The sequence below is a fragment of the Phascolarctos cinereus genome, unplaced genomic scaffold, assembly GCF_003287225.1.
Source record: "Phascolarctos cinereus isolate Bilbo 61053 unplaced genomic scaffold, phaCin_HiC Scaffold_5;HRSCAF=322, whole genome shotgun sequence".
Lineage (NCBI taxonomy): Eukaryota > Metazoa > Chordata > Mammalia > Diprotodontia > Phascolarctidae > Phascolarctos > Phascolarctos cinereus.
The window spans coordinates 257,465,850-257,482,922 of record NW_027555958.1 but is presented as its reverse complement, the minus strand read 5'-3'; the positions used below and the strand labels follow the sequence as shown (position 1 = coordinate 257,482,922).

At 38.0% G+C, this 17,073-nt stretch overlaps 1 protein-coding gene across 2 annotated transcripts; it reads left to right on the top strand.

Annotated features, from left to right (window-relative positions):
* Window positions 1–1,663: 1,663 nt before the first annotated feature.
* Window positions 1,664–15,977, top strand: LOC110194354 (zinc finger protein with KRAB and SCAN domains 8-like). 2 transcript variants are annotated; one of them, XM_020966612.2, is made up of 6 exons: window positions 1,664–1,766; window positions 3,700–4,189; window positions 4,318–4,450; window positions 10,017–10,117; window positions 10,439–10,565; window positions 14,478–15,977. In XM_020966612.2, exons 2-6 carry the CDS (start codon window positions 3,791–3,793, stop codon window positions 15,431–15,433), a joined length of 1,716 nt encoding a protein of 571 aa, XP_020822271.1. In that variant the 5' UTR covers window positions 1,664–1,766; window positions 3,700–3,790; the 3' UTR covers window positions 15,434–15,977. The 2 variants fall into 2 exon arrangements, with proteins under 2 accessions (XP_020822271.1, XP_078011858.1); XM_078155732.1 differs by lacking the exon at window positions 1,664–1,766 and having other exon boundaries at window positions 1,773–4,189.
* The last annotated feature ends 1,096 nt before the right edge of the window (window positions 15,978–17,073 follow it).

The following is a 17,073-nucleotide window of genomic DNA, read 5'->3' as shown; positions in this document are numbered from 1 at the left end:
CAGACTCTTAATAGTTCTTAATTACTCCGATCAAGTCACTTAACCTGTCTGCCTGTTTCCTCATCTGTAAAATGGGGATTTAAAAGTTAGTTGTTCATATTAATAGCACTTACTTCCCAGGATTGTTGTGAAGATAAAATGAGATAATATTTGAAAGGTACTTGGCAAAACTTAAAATGCTATATGAATGCTAGCTATAACAATAATTACTATTAATGTATCTGGTGGGTTAACTGTAATTACCTCTAATATAAAATGAATATAATCGATGGAGGTGTCAAATTTTTGTATGTCTAGGGGAACTGGTGGCGACAAATATGTTGACTTGGTTAGAACTTGGTTACAGTTATTTATCCACACCCCCTTGGATTCACTCATCTAGTTTCTAATAAACTTTGTTCTTGAAGGTGTGGGGATGGAGTCAAATTTCATAGAAAATTACATTCAACTGTCATAAATAAAAGGTATGAACACAAAGTTCCATCCTATATGATAATTACTATATACAATAAAAATACTATATATAAAAATGTGTTTCATTTGTCCTTTTAGATGATACAGGAAAAAATTTAACTGTGGGATTAGAAAAAAATGTTCACTGTATTTTTTTTTTATCCTACTGAGTATATAGCTCTTTCTGCTCAGTCTCTAATCATCTTTGACCCAACCTCCTAAGGGAGACCATAAGAACTAAGAACCTCTGGTTGCTAATGCCCTTTAGGAAGAGAGCAAAAGGAACCAGGGCTTAGGCCTGCAGGCATGTTCCATGGGGAGTGCCCTAGCCTAGCAAATCAGAAGCTTTCCTGAGATTACCAACAAATAAAACAAATGCATCTAAAACGGGAAGTTACAAACTCGAAAAAATCTTATCATGAAATAGCTCTGTAAGAGATTGATACCTAAAATCTATATAAAATTTTTTAAAATGAGGAAAAGTAATTTCCAATATATGTGATCCAAGAATATGAAAAAAGTTCTTGTTACACAGTATGAGAAAGCTTGGGTGATTTGCTATCAGCACCTACACTCATTGAGAGGGAGTACCCACATCCTTGACTTCACAGATGCGTTGAATTACTAGAGTAAACTTGTAGAAGTGTAGTAGATGTGTTCTTGGTTGAAGTTTGTAGGAAGAGGTGTTTGAGAGGAAGAAAATGAAAAGCGTTTGTGGTAGGGAAAGTTGTGAAAAGGAATTTCTGAGGCGCTAACCCCTAGCCAATTTATGAATTTCCTGTGGGTTTCAGCAAACATCATCCACCTTTGGCTTCAGTGAAATATAACCCCCCTCCCTTCGCGATTTTAGAGAACTTTGTTAAGAAGCTTTTCTTTATGTTGAGTCTAAATTTGCTCCGATTTCTGACTTCTGTGGCCATGCAGAACTATATCTAAGATACTGTTATTTGAGGATCATTGTTTGGTTCTATTAGGTTGAAGTCAGTGGGATTCAGAAAACCGAATGATGCTCAATAGAGCTATGTGTCTGTCTCCTGTGGACTCTTCTGCTTCTTCCCTCTCCTTCCAGTTCAATCCCACCGAGACAATTAGGAAGTAGATGAGAATGTAGAATAGTATAAACCAACCACAGAGAAGCTAAAACTTCCTGGATTCCTAGAGGTAACAGGAAGTGGCCAGGGCTGGAGGGGTGGGGATGGGGATGGGGATGATGATGGTTTACTGTTCCGTTGTGCTGGGGGTGGGCGCAGCGCTCAGAATCTTCCGGTCTTTCGAGTTTGCTACTTTTGTTTAGCTGTCCCTCGGGCTTAGCGGTGAGTGGGTAGGGATTGTGTGTCAGAGGGACCGCGGGGTCCCCTCCAAACCAGGTGGATCCGGGGTGGAACTGCTGTCCTGATCCACGTCCCCAAACGCTCGCTGTAACCTGTAGACAGCCTGGAGATCTACTCTGTGGATAGGGCGCGAAGGAGTTGTATCTTTCAGTCCCTTCTGCGGACAAAGCCCTTTCCAGTTTCTGGGTCTGGGGACTCCTTCGGTCTGGTACCTTTGGATGTGGCGGAACTTCAAAGCAATTTCTGGGCTCTGAAGATGCTGGTGGAGGGTTCGCTTAAGGGTGGGGAGGGGGTGGAGTTTCCATGGGATCTGGCTTGCCCTAGTGGCTGTAAGGAGGAAGGTTGTAACTATTTCTGGAACCTCTGGATTGTTCTGGTTGATCTTTTTTTTTTTTAAACTACCTATTCCTTTTGGCGTTAGATATAAACAATAGGAAAGGAGAGGTTAATATCTTAACTTTTTCTACCAAACAAGGGTTAGACAACCTATAGGATTAGCTCTGTGTCCTTGTTCTTGAATAGTTCCTGAAATATCAAAAAGCTCACTTCCCTACGTCAGGCTTTGAAATGTGGAAGAAAACTGGAAACGTGATGGAGTTTGATGGTAGGAATCTTTCAGATAAAGGGCACTAAGTCGATGGTGTGTGCTGTATGCAGTACTAAGAGATATTCTAGAAATTAAATAACAACCCAGGATGGACATCTCAGGATGGATTGAGAATCAAGAGTTATGTACATTGAATGAGAGCTGCTGAAGCAACATCAGGGGAGAAGATGAGGCACAATGAAAGGGTAGATGCTTGAAGGCAAAAAGATCTTAAAATCTTAGATTTAGAGCTGGTCCAAACACCTTTTTGTTGATAAGGAAGCTGAATTCCAGAAATGTGAAGTGATTTGAACAAGGACACATAGATTAGGAGTGACAGAGCCAAGATCGAACTCAGGAATTGGATTTCTGACCCCTCTAGTACACAGTTTACCTAGGTCCTACTTTGTCCTGGTGTCTGGAACCAAGGCACAGAACTGGGTGGCTGGCAGACCTGAGGGAAGAGAAAAGAGTTATAAATGAAATTGATTTTACTCTATGGCTTCTCACACCCTTTCTCTATAACATCGAATCCTTCTCAATGCCCTCTTCATGTCATAATTGTCCTAATTCCTAAGGTTTATGAAGGATCATGCCTCACATCTTTATCTGTCATCATCCAAAATCTTCCATTTTTATTTCTTTAATCTCTCTCGAATTTACTATTTCTACAGTTATTACCATAGTCTTTAACTACTTGTTAGAGGGAAAATTTGAATCCTGGTCTTTATGACTTGGAGGACCAAAAAAGTGATTGATCTACTATATCACAATGCCTCTCTACCTAAAAGGCAATTAAGGATTCATTCAGATCTTCTCTTTCTGGACGTTGTGTACTGATCTAAACCTTTGGTTCTTAACTTCGGGTCTGTGAATTTTTAAAACAATATTTTAATAACTATTTTAATAGAATTACTTTCTTTTGTAATACTAATTATTTTATTCATTTAAAAACCTTACTCTGAGAAGGGATCCATAGGCTTCCCCAGATTTCCATAATGGTACTTGATACCAAAAAGGTTAAGAACCCCTGGTCTAAAGTGGTCATTAATTCACAGGCATTGTTTTTCCTTTCTGTTTTGCCCTCAAATCTGAAGAGATTGCTAATACTTCATGAATATCATTTTCCTTCTGAAACTCAGTATCCCTATACTACCGAAGGATAAGTTATCTGAATTTTTTTTGACCTTTGAGGATAACAATTTTCTTTCAGTTAGTTTTGTGGATTTTTATTCCTAGACAGTGAATTGCCTTAGTGACTTTATCAGTGTGAGTTTTTTAGTAGAACTGGTTACTTCTTTGTTATCTGTGCTTCTTCCCATATATTAGGAGGGCTTTGGGAGAAGAAACAACAGTCATATGTCCTGAACCATAAACCTCAGCCAGAAGTGAACCATAGTCTGATCTGTTCCAGCCCAGAATGGCTGTTACACTGCCTCGTGGAGTTCCAGAGGAACAGAAAAAACTTCTCACAGTAAAGAATGAAGAAGGCCATGTCTGGGAGCAAGAATCTAACTTGCAAGGGAATAATATTTATAGCCAAGAACTCTTTCGTCAGCGCTTTAGGCAGTTCTGTTACAAGGAAACACCTGGTCCCCGTGAAGCTTTGGGCCGTCTCTGGGTGCTCTGCTGTGAGTGGCTAAAACCAGAAATGCACACAAAAGAACAGATCTTAGATCTACTGGTACTTGAGCAGTTCTTAACCATCTTACCTGAGGATCTCCAAACTTGGGTTCGGGAACATGAGCCAAAGAGTGGGGAGGAGGCTGTGACTGTACTGGAAGATTTGGAGAAAGAGCTTGATGAACCAAGACAACAGGTAGGAAATGGACAGTATATGTTCCTTGTTAGATTGAGGAACTTTACATATGGTCACTTTGGGGAGATTTTGGCTGCATGTATCATAGTGATTTCCTCATATGCCTAATTATACTTCATTGCCTTTAGGTTCCAGCCAGTTCCTACAGACGAGCATTGGTGCCTATGGGTTCAGTAAAGGTGTCACCTAATATACAGTTACAGCCCATGGAAACCCAGGTCAAATGTGAATCTCAGGATCCCCAGCCCCTACAGAAGAGTGGTGAGTGTTAAAATTCAATGCCCTGGTATTTTCTGGAGACACTATAGAATCACTCAGTCAATCAGTAACATTTATTGAGTGCTTACTATGTACAAATCATTGTGCTTTGGTTATGGGGAACATAGACAGTCCCATCTTTTAGACAATTTTCAGTCTAGTTGGTAGGTAAAACAATAATAAAAAGCAGCAAATAAGTGCATGTGAATGGTGTAAACTAGTGGTCCCAAAGTAAAACTGTATGTTTATTTTAGTTTATGACATTCATGTGTTTGTGCTTCTATCTTTATCCTTCTTTAAAAAGTCTTTTAATACAGTTACATATGCCTGAATTAAGGGACAAAGGACTGGATATTGTGCAGGGGATTTTGATATTCCCTGTAGAAATAATACGCTACCAGATTTCAGAGGTAAAAGAAATCACTTAGGGATGGAGTGGTCAGAGAAACTTTCACAGAAGAGATAAAATTTAAGCTGGATCTTAAAGGATGGATGGGAGCAGTGGGAAAAACATACAGGGTCAGAATGAAGGACATGAGCAAAGTTATATAGGAAAGTCAGATTTTGAGGTACCTAGATTATAGGTCCCTCAAATGCTAAGAAGTTTATACACCTTATCTTTCTGTCACTGGGGAACCATTGAAGGTTATTAGTAGTGGAAGATAGTACAAAGCAAAACTAAAATAGCATCAGTGTGTAGGGTTATTTTGGGTAATAGAGCCTGGTGACAAGGAGATCAGTTAAGAGGCTGTTGAAGTTATCAGGCATGAAATGATGCTTGTCTGAACTAGTATGGCCGCCTTAAAGGCTAGTGGATTAATGAAGCTTGTTTTAGATATTAGAGATAGATTTTATGCTTAGGTAGAGATTGGACTAGAATAAGCCAATATAGTCTTCTCCAACTTTGCAGTTTTACAATTCTATATTGGAAGGGAGGGATATGAGAGATGATATAAAGGAGAATTGACTGCAGTTATATTGAGACAGTGTGGCATAGTGGGAAGATTCTTGGACTTGAACTCAGATCTGAGTTTGAATGCTGCCTCAGACACTTACTAGTTTTGTGATCACAAGCAAGACAAATTGACAGAGCCTGTTTCTTTATCCACAAAATGTGCCTAATTCACAGGGCTGTTGTGAGGAAAGTACTTTTCAAATCTTTAAATGCTGTATTATTAATAACTCATATCTGTGTAGCATTTTTAAAGTACATAAAGCATTTTCATTATCATAACAGAGAATTAACATGATGTAATAGATGCCAGGGAAAGGGAACCAGTATTTATTAAGTGTGCTGTTTTACAAGTATTTGATCTTACTTGATCTTTATAACAAACCTATGAGGTAGTACTATTATTATCCCCATTTTATAGTTGAGGAAACTGAGGCAGATAGAAATTAAATGACTTGCCCAGGGTCACACAGCTAATAAGTGTCTTGAAGTCAGTTTTGAACTTCCTGACTCCAGGTTCCATACACTGAGCCACCTGGAAGTCCTGGCTTCAAATCCTACTTCAGATACCTACTAGCTGTGAGACCGTGGGAAAGTCAATTAATTGTTGGACTTGATAGCCTCTAATGTTTTTTTTTCAGCTCTAAATTTATGATCCTATAAATCCTGTGAGGTAGGCAGCATGAGTGTTAACATCCTTTTCTTACAGGTGATGAAACTGAGATGCTAGAGAGGTTAAGTGATTTGTCAAGATGACACAAATTATGAGTTGTCATAACCAGTATTTGAACCCAACTCTAATCACTCTGAGTCCAGTGATCTTTTCACTATGTCACTTAGGGAATTAGTGGCAGCAGAACATCACCACCAGCTGGCTTGTTGTCAGACTATTGGGGCAGGCAGAGTTTGGAGGAGTGGTGATGGACCTAGTTTCTCTTTGTTTCTACTCTGCCATGCCAAACAGAATATAATGAATTTATTTATTTATTGTATTTTATTTTATATTTTGTGAGGCAATCAGGGTTAAGTGACTTGCCCAAGGTCACATAGCTAGTAAGTATCAAGTGTCTGGTCTGAGGCTACATTTGAACTCAGATCCTCCTGACTCCAGGCCCAGTGCTATATCCATTGCGCCACCCAGCTGCCCCTAAACATAGGAATTAGACCCATGTTTTTTCTTTTTTTCTTTGGTAAGGCAATTGGGCAGAATATAATGAATTTAACCATTTCTTGATGATTCAAAGTTATCATTATTAGCATCTGTTATTGTACTGTCCTATAATTCAGTAATTTTGGGCCCACAGAAGTGTGTTTGCTTCTGTTACATGGTTTCTTCTTCCCTCACCTCAGCTAAAATCCTTGCCTCATATTTCACTGAAAAGAAAATGAGACCATTCACTGAGAGTTCCCTTTACTCCCTTCCTCCTCATCTCACATCACTCAAATACCTCCCCCACTATGTCTTCTACCTTGTCTCACAAGAATAGGTAGCCGTTCTCCTTTCCAAAGCAAAGCCCTCTAAGTATAAAGTAATCCCACTTCATCCCATCTTCTCCAGCAGATTGCCCCCACTATCATCCTCAAACTCTCAAGACTTTTCTTCATTCTCTCCTTGTCTGTTATGAAAGTGTTTTGCATGACTACACACGTATAACCTATATCAAATTGCTTACCTGCTCATTGTGTAGGAGGGAGGAGGAAGGGAGAGAATTTGGAACTTAAAGTTTTTAAAATGAATGTTAAAATTGTATAAGGTAAACAGGAAAAATAAAATATTAAATAAAAATTATTTTTATTTAATTTAATTATTATTAAAAATACTAAATAAAAAATTTTAAAAAAGAAATTTGTGGTTTCATATAGAGTTCTCTTTTAAAATTCATTTTTTGCATATTGAAATGTTCATGTTTGTTGATGATTAGGTCTATAGTTTTTAAAATAAATTTTTATTGATATTTCCCACTGTATTGCTTCCTAAGCCCCTCCCAGAGATCCATTCCTTATAATCAAATATAAAGAAAGGAAGAAAGAAAAAAAGTTCCACAAAACTAAACACTGTATCAAATAATTTGATGTGTATATATGCACTAACCCACATCCATGATCCTCTACTTGCAAATGAGCCCAGGGAATTGTTATTTCATATCTATTCTTTGAGTCCAGGCTTGGTCATTATAATTTCACAGCATTCAATTCTGATAGTTTCCTTACTGTTGTTCAGTTACATTGTTATAATCATTGTGAATACTGTTTTCTGGCTGTGCTTTCTTCACATGCATTAATTCACGATTTTTTCCATGCTACTCTAGATTTGTATTTGTTAGTTCTTGTACATAAATATGTACCCCAATTTTTTTAACCATTCCTCAGTCAGTGAGTATCTACTTTATTTCTAGTTCTTTGGTAGCGCAAAAACTGCTATTATAAATAATTTGGTGCATATGAGGAATTTCTTTTTATCACAAATCTCCTTGCAGGGCAATCTCTGGATGAAGTGATAAATCACCTTTTTAGTCATTTTTTTTTGCATAATTCCAAATTGCTTTCCAGAATTGCTGTACTAGTTCATAGCTCCACCAACAGTGGATTAGTGTACTTCTCTTTCCACAATCCTTTCAACATTGTACGTGTTGACTATGTTACCATCTTTTGTCGTCTTCGCCAAATTGCTGGGTTATTTTGATTCACATTTCTTTTATTATTAATTATCTGTAGCATTTTTAATGGTTGTTAATAATTGCAGTTTGTTTAAAAACCTGTTCATATTCTTTGACTATTTGATCTATTGGAGAATGATCTTATATATTTATATTATTTATCCATATGTCTTAGATATCAGACCCTTATCAGAGATATTTCATGTAAAAATTTCTTCCCATTCAGCTGCTTACTTTCTTATATCCTAGTTATGTAACTATATTAATTTTGTTCAGGTAAAGTCTTTTCAATTTCATGTAATCAAAATTGTCTGTTTTGCCTTTTATAATTGCGTCTATCTCTTTTTTTGGTTAGGAGTTATTCTTTACCCACAGTTGTAAAAGATTTGCTTCTCTCTTAATTTTTTATGGTCTGATCTTTTTATATATTTTTAATTTATTGTGGAATATAGTATAAAATATTTGTCTAAATCTAATTTCTACTAGACTGCTTTCCAGTTTTCTTAGTAGTTCTTATCAAATAGGGAATTCTTTCCTAAGTACTTAATGCTTTTGGGTTTATTGAACACTGTTTATGTTTGTTGATATTTAAGTTCATAATAAAATTAACATAAAAGTGGGGCCCAAGTGATATAAATAGTTGGTTGGAGTAAAAGGAGGAAAAGGTTACCGATCGATGGTGGTAAAGTAATTATCTAGCCCTTACTAGCTGTGTGACTACATACAAGTCATTTAACTTTTGTCTGACTCAGGTGCCTCATCTATAAAATGTCAATAAATAGAATCTATATCCCTGGGTTATAATGATATCTGATATAATGATTTAATATTTCTAAATGATATGATGTTTCTAAAGTGCTTTGCAAACCTTAAAGATGTGGGTATTGATAGAAGCCATATATAAAGTCAAGTTCATTAAATTTTTCAGGGCAGCTATATGGTGTACAGTGTGCAGTGGTATTATTTAGAACTGTGTTGTGATGGGTAATAATTATGTAGAAGTTATCTGATTTTCAAACTTTTTCAAAACTAAACTGTGTTAGTGAAACTAGGCAAGAACTTCATTTTATCTAACAAATTATACTTTTAAAATGTTCTCATAAGAAAAAACATGTGGCAACAGGTTAGATCGGGGTGGGGAACCTGCAGCCTGGAGGCCACACATGGCCCTCTAGGACCTCAAGTACAGCCCTTTGACTGAATCCAAATTTCACAGAACAAATCCCCTTAATAAAAGGATTTGTTCTGTAAAACTTGGACTCAGTTAGAAGGCTGCACCCAAGGACCTAGAAAGTCACATGTGGCCTTGAAACCATAGGTTCCCCACCTCTTGGATAGATGAACAAAAGACCTAGTAGGTCTACTTCTAATTCACTTCTCTGGATAAACAGCATTAGGGATTGTTTTATATTGAGTGTAGTGGTGTAGAACTTATTCTTAGAGAAGATAGTAGAAAAAGATTTAATTCTATTATTTTTGTGGATTTCCTTTCAAAATGCTTTTTTTTTTTGCAACTGCTATACTCTCCTCACTAATTTTAGGTCACTTGCATCATGGTTTGTCATTTACAAAATCAGGTTTTTTTTAAGTTCTTATATATTTAGGAATTGGATTTTTATATGGTGTAGCTTTCTGGCAACAATATGCTTTCTGCTCTTGGGTTTCAGCTGCTAATCATGACAATTTCTTTTCTTGTTGATGTTAACTGTGTTTTATATATTACAGGATCTTGTATTATCATTGAATGTAGTTGTCCCAAAATTAATTTGTTTTCTAGCATACCTTTGTCTCAGTTATTGAAGTTGAAAAATACAAAAGGAATCTATGAAGATCTTACATGATCACTACTGCAATAAGTTTTCAGATGAAGAAAACAAATTCTGAAGATAATCTTAGATTCCATAACAGTAGGAAACCACATAATAGGATTGGTCTCACTCACTCCTTTCTTCTCTCTTAGCTCTGCTTCTTCCTCATATTCCTATACTTCCACAAAAGGGAGTTCCTAGTGACCAAAAGATGGCAGCTTCACTTCTCACATGCAATACAACTGGATTCCAGGTGAGCTGTGACCTTTGCCCTCTTGCCTGTTGCCTGACAGTGGTTTTCTCTTTCTTTTGGGCGGGGCTTGCCTACCCATTTCCCCTGCCTCGGTCCAAGTCTTATCTTAACTTATTCCAAGTATTCCAATAACCTATTTATCTTCATTCTTTGCTCTTAGCTCCCCTTACCTTCTCAGAACCCTTATGAGATAGTCTCCCTGTGTATCCTATTTTCCTATTACCAGTTTTATTCCTCAATTTAGGTCCCAGTGGTGTTACTATTCCAATGGTAACCTGACCTGAAAATGGAGATCTCATGTTTTGTTTTATTTTTCCCCAGAAACTAATGACATTTGAGGATATGACCATGTCATTTGCATTGGAGAAATGGGGACAGCTGGACCCTGTTCAGAAGAGCCTCTGTAGTGACAAAAGGCACGACAATTATGGGAACGTGGTTGCTCTGGGTAAGGACTAATGGGGTTAGTCCTTATGGGATTTTATGGGTTTATGGTTTATTTGCATCTTTTATGTTAGTAATTATCAGGTTTCTGAAGGTCCATTGAGTTTAGTCTTAGAATACAGAGACTCTTAAGTTCTTTTTTTTAAAATGTTTTTAATTTTAATTTTTTTACTTTCTAATAAAAATTTATTTATTTGTAGTTTTCAATATTCACTTCCACAAGTTTTTGAGTTCCAAATTTCTCACCCCTCCCCCCACCCCAAGATGGCACGCATTCTGAATATCCCTTCCCCTGGTCTGCCTTCTCTTCTATCTCTCCCCACTCCATTCTCTTATCCCCTTCCCCTTCTATTTTCCTGTACAGCAGGATAGACTTCTGTACCCCATTCCTGTATTTCTTATTTCCCAGTTGCATGTGAAAACATTTTTTTAAAACATGTGTTTTTAAAACTTTGAGTTCCAAATTTTCTCCCTTCCTCCCTCCCCACCCACCCTCATTGAAAAGGCAAGCAACTCAATATAGGTTGTACATGTGCAGTTATGCAAAACACTTCCTTAGTAGACATGTTGTGAAAAACTAACTCTATTTCCCTTAATCCTATCCTGCCCTCCCATCTATTCTATTCTTTCTTTTGACCCTGTCCCTCCTCAGAAGTATTTACTTCTGATTACCCCCTTTCCCAATCTGCCCTCCTCTCTATCACCCCCTGCTCTCTTGTCCCCTTCCCCCTATTTTCCTGTAGGGTAAGACAGATTTCCATACCCAATTGAATGTGTATGTTATTCCCTCCTTAAGCCAAATCCTATGAGAATAAGATTCCCTCATTCCCTCTCACCTTCCCCTGTTTCCCCTCCACTGTGAGAGACTTTTCTTTTCTGTTTTTTTTTTGTGAGATAATTTACCCCATTCTACCTCTCCCTTTCTTCTCCGAGTATCATCCTCTCTCATCCCTTAATTTTATTCTCCAGATATGACCCCTTAATCTTCAACTCACCCTGTGCCCTCTATCTATCTATACATAATACATACATACAATTTTTTTCCTTCAACTACCCTAATACTGACAAAGTTCTCATGAGTTACAAATATCATCTTTCCATGCAGGAATGTAAACAGTTCAATCTTAATAAGTCTCTTATGATTTCTCTTTCCTGTTTACCTCTTCATGTTCCACTGGAGTCCTGTATTTGAAAGTCAAATTTTCTGTTTAGCTCTGGTCTTTTCATCAGGAATGCTTGAAAGTCCTCTATTTCACTGAATGACCATTTTTTCCCCTGAAGGATTATACTCAGTTTTGCTGGGTAGGTGATTCTTGGTTGTAATCCTATCTCCTTTGCCCTCGGAATATTATATTCCATGCCCTGCGGTCCTTTAATGTAGAAGCTGCTAAATCTTGTGTTATCCTGATTGTGTTTCCACAGTACTTGAATTGTTTCCTTCTGGCAGCTTGTAATATTTTCTCCTTGACCTGGGAACTCTGGAATTTGGCTACAATATTCCTAGGAGTTTTCCTTTGGGGATCTCTTTCAGGAGGAGATCTGTGGATTCTTTCAATTTCTATTTTGCCCTCTGGTTCTAATTATCAGGGCAGTTTTCCTTGATAATTTCTTGAAAGATGATGTCTAGGCTCTTTTTTTGATCATGGCTTTCAGATAGTCCAATAATTTTTAAATTCTCTCTCCTGGATCTATTTTCCAGGTCAGTTGTTTTTCCAATGAGATATTTCACATTGTTTTCTAATTTTTCATTCTTTTGGATTTGTTTTACAGTGTCTTGATTTCTCATAAAGTCACTGTCTTCCAATTGCTCTATTCTAATTTTTAAGGAAGTATTTTCTTCAGTAATCTTTTGGACTTCCTTTTCCATTTGGCCAATTTTTTTTTAGGGCATTTTTCTCCTCATTGGCTTTTTGGACCTCTTTTGCCATTTGGGTTAGGCTTTTTTTAAGGTGTTATTTTCTTCAGTATTTTTTTGGGTCTCCTTTAGCAAGCTGTTGACTTGTTTTTCATGATTTTCTTGCATCACTCTCATTTCTCTTCCCAGTTTTTCCTCTACTTTCCTTACTTGCTTCTCAAAATCCCTTTTGAGCTCTTCCAAGGCGTGGGACTGATTCATATTTTTCTTGGAGGCTTTGGATGTAGGAGCCTTGATTTTGTTGACTTCTGGTTGTATATTTTGATCTTCTTTGTCACCAAAGTAAGATAATATAGTTTGACTCTTTTTGCGCTGCTTGCTCATGATCCCAGCCAATTACTTGAGTTTTAAACTCTTTGTTAAGGTAAGAGTCTGCTTCCAATGTGGAGAGTGTACTGTCCCAAGCTTCAGGGGTTTGTGTAGCTGTTTTCAGAGATACTTGTAGGGACCTGTAAATTTTCAGTTCTTCCAAGGTGGTATGATAAGGGGTAAGCTGTTTACTCCTTTCCTGGCCTGTGACCACAAATATTCCTTTCTGTCCCATAACTGTGAGGAGGGGTTCCTCTCCACAGCCACTCCAAGCTCCACCATACCAGTGCTCCTCCTCACCTCAGCACCACCACCCAGAACTGTGACCCAGATCCACACACGGTCAAAGCAAGACATTCCTGCCTCAGCACTGGCAAAGAGATCCCTGCAGTCCCTCTCTGATCAGCCACTGGATTCCCCCTCAGTCTGTGGGCCGGAAGCTCAGGAAGCAGCTGCTCCGCCCCCCAGGGTCACGCTCTTGGGGAATGGAACTGAAACCCCGCCTTCCTCTCTGACCACTGATAGAAACAGACTTTTCCCACTGACCTTCTAAATTGTCTTTGGCATTCATGGATTGAGAAGTCTAGAAATCTCCACAGCTGCCCGCGATTCAGTCCTCTGACGCCTGCTCCAGGTTTGCTGCGGCCTGCGCGCCCATGCTGCGCTCCCACGCTGCGCTCCCAGCCCGGCGCAATACACCTTTCTGATCAATCATCCAGGTTGTCTTGGGCTGGAAATTTGTTTCACTCTGTCTTTTTGTGGGTTCTGCTGCTTCAGAATTTGTTTAGAGCCATTTTTTATGAGTATTTGGAGGGGCTTGGGGGGAGAACTCAAGCAAGTCACTGCTTTCACTCCACCATCTTGGCTCCTCCCCCAAGACTCTAAGTTCTGCCTCCTTAGGCCCATATAGAAGAGGGAAATCATTAATGTCCCAGAGGGAAAAAAATCCTTATTTCTTCTTCCTGACCCTAAGTGACAGCTCCCTTTTTATCTTGGGCTCTGGTCTTTCCTCAGAAGGGGTAAGTCAGTCAATCACTAAGCATTTATTAAGCTTCTACTATGTGCCAGGCATTGTCCCTGAGAGGTATGGTATGTAAAGGTGTAAGTGAGGTATGATATGTAAATATAGTATAGTGGAAAAAGCTATTGACACGTAGTTGGGCGATCTAGGTTTGAGTCCTGTGAAGATAAAATGAGATAACATGTGAAAGCATTTGGTAGAATGCTACACAATATAACATTGTACTGTTTGAAAATGGAATCTTATGTCTTAACTTCAAAAATATCTTGTATAGATCCTCTTCATTTCTCCTGCTTTGCCTTTTTGTTCTTTTATCTTTATGTTGTATTCTGAATTGGTGAACCCATCCTTAAGTTGGTTTTTTTTTCCTTTTCCTATTCATCATTGTGCATGTTCTCTTGGTCGCATTTATGCTACCTGATTAGCTCTCTTCATCCATTCTCTGAGCTTTGCCCTCCCTTTCTGATCATTTTTTATCTTCTCATCTGCATAACCCCTGCTACCCTTACCTGCCCCTATTCTTTCTCTCTCCATATTTGTAACATTATTTTCTAGGTATATACAAGTTACATACTCCTGGTGTGCATTTGTTTAATTTGTATCATCTTGTTCTTCCTAAAGACACCTTCTTTTTTCCCAGTAATGTTTGCATAGTATATTTATTCTTTCAGATGGTGTGACCACAATGGAGAATGGAGAGTCAGCTCAAAACCAGGATATTAAAGCAGATACGGAATCTAAAGGGGAGTTGCCTGATAGGCTCAATGGGCATATTCCTCAGGGTCTTGAGCTTGGAGAAGTCTGTGAGGGCAAATTAGAAGGGCATCAAGGAAATGCTGAAATTGAGAAACGACATAAATGTGATGAATGTGGGAAAAGCTTCACTCAGAACTCAAGCCTTATTAGACATAAGCGAATTCATACTGGAGAAAGACCCTATTCATGTAATGAATGTGGAAAAACCTTCATTCAGAGCTCACAACTTATTGACCATCAGAGAATACATAGCAAACTAAAACCCTATCAATGTAATGATTGTGGGAAAGCTTTCTATTACAGTTCACACCTTATTCAGCATCAAAGGACCCATACTGGAGAGAAACCTTTCCAATGCAATGATTGTGGGAAAGCCTTCCATTATAGTTCAGGCCTTATTAGACATCAAAGAACGCATACTGGAGAGAAACCTTACCAGTGTAATGATTGTGGGAAAGCTTTCTGTCTCAGCTCACATCTTATTCAACATCAGAGGATTCATACTGGAGAGAAACCTTACCAGTGTATTGACTGTGGGAAAAGTTTCAGTCAGAGCTCTGGCCTCTTTCATCATCAGAGAATCCACAGTGGGGAAAAACCTTATGAATGTCATGAATGTGGGAAATCTTTTAGTCATAGTTCTGCACTTGTTGGACATCAGAGAATACATAGTGGGGAGAGACCCTATGAATGTGATATTTGTGGGAAAGCCTTCAGTTACAGCTCACACCTTATAGGACATAGGAGAATCCACACTGGGGAAAAACCTTATGAATGTGATGAGTGTGGGAAAGCCTTCAGGCGGAGTTCACACCTCATTGTACATCAGAGAATTCACACTGGGGAGAAGCCACATTATCCATTGACATAAAAATTTTAATAATTTATTCCACATGAAACTGCAGAGAAATCCTACCGACAAAGCTACAGTTACTCTTAGTACCTCATCACGCATCAGAAAGTCATGTTGGTGACTGGGTAGACAGATGCCTTAGAGCAGGCCAACAAAAATTATCTAATACCTCAGTATTAGGAATGTCAGCTGAGAGACTGGGGTGTCAGAATGACTTATTCAAATCTATCATACTCAAAATCTTTTTGGAAAGATTTGTTTATCTGTAGCCCAGGGCACCTAAGAACATATACTAAGTAAATGAATGGTTATGGCTTAGAGGTGGTAGGGATGCTGCTACTGCTTTCTTTTTCCTTGCCTTCCTTTTTTTCTTATAGAGTTGACATTTTACCCCTAATAATTTGATCTAAGATGTGAATTTAGAAATAGTATCTACCTCTATGAAAGGTATGTATCGTTGTTCAGTTCTCTAAAGTATGATCACTTCTCAGTTAATTGCACTAATGACTAACAAAGCAGTGTGTGTGTGATTCAAAAACAATTTATCTGACTTTTGACTTAATCATATGATTTTTTTCCCTTGACAATAGATTTATTTTCTTCATTATATTAGGTTGATAACAGGTTGACAATAAGATATGAGTTTGTGTTTTCTCAACTAATACCAACTAGTGGCATCCAACATTAAAAGTTCTGCAGATAATTAATATTCATAAAATAGATAACCCACTGAAGAATAATGAAGATTATATTGTAATAAGTTACAGGGGACTTAGCAGACATACCCAGACTATTGTACTGAAAGGGCTGATGTCTTGGGCTAAATTTGGGCATGAGCCACTTATAGGGAGGAAGGTGGCAGTGATGGGTTCGGATGTGGGGTATCAGAGTAGGAAGAGGCACCAGATTTGAGAGTTAGATTTGTGTTTGGAAGAGGAAAGCAGCTGTGGGAAGGATGGAGGAGATCACTCGAAGAGAGGCAAAAATTAGAGTATAGAGAAGATAAGGAAAAAAGAGGAAAGCAAGTCAGAAATGAGAAAGAAGAGAAAGGAGAGTGAGGGAGGAAGAGAGAAAAGATGAGGGAATGTAGAAAGAAAGTAAAATGGGAGAGTAGGGAATGGAAAGAAAAAAGGAAAGATTGAAGAAGTGAGAAGACAGGATGATAGTGTGTTTTTTAATAGAATTTCACTCACATTGATTCCAGGATAACTAAATAGCTCTTTAAATTATTGTATATTTTGTTTTTACATCACCTATATTTCTCAAGATATCTCTTCCCCCTTCCCTACACAAGTAAGCCATCCTTATAAATTAAAAAAATTTAAAAGAAAAAAAAAAGATAGCTCAGCAAAACCAAGGAACATAGTTAAGTCTGACAGCATATGAAACATTCCCTAACCATAGTTCCCCATCCCTAGAAAGAAGGTGCATTCCCTCAACTTTTCTGCAGGACTATGTTTGGTTATTCCAATTAGGCAGCATTTACTTGGGGTTTTTCTGTTCCATTTGTATTATTGCAGTTGTTTTTCTTATTCTCCCTCACTCTATCCATTCATAGAAGTTTTCCCATACTTCTAAGAACTCTTCATATTCATAATTTCTCATGGTACAGTAATATTCCATTACATTCATGTGCTAAATGGTTTGTTTAGTCATTC

Coding starts and splice junctions, on each gene's coding strand:
- LOC110194354 (XM_020966612.2), top strand. CDS start 3,791: ATGGCTGTTACACTGCCTCGTGGAGTTCCAGAGGAACAGAAAAAACTT. Junction 10,118..10,438: donor GCAATACAACTGGATTCCAG/GTGAGCTGTGAC, acceptor ATTTTTCCCCAG/AAACTAATGACATTTGAGGA. Junction 10,566..14,477: donor TGGGAACGTGGTTGCTCTGG/GTAAGGACTAAT, acceptor TTATTCTTTCAG/ATGGTGTGACCACAATGGAG.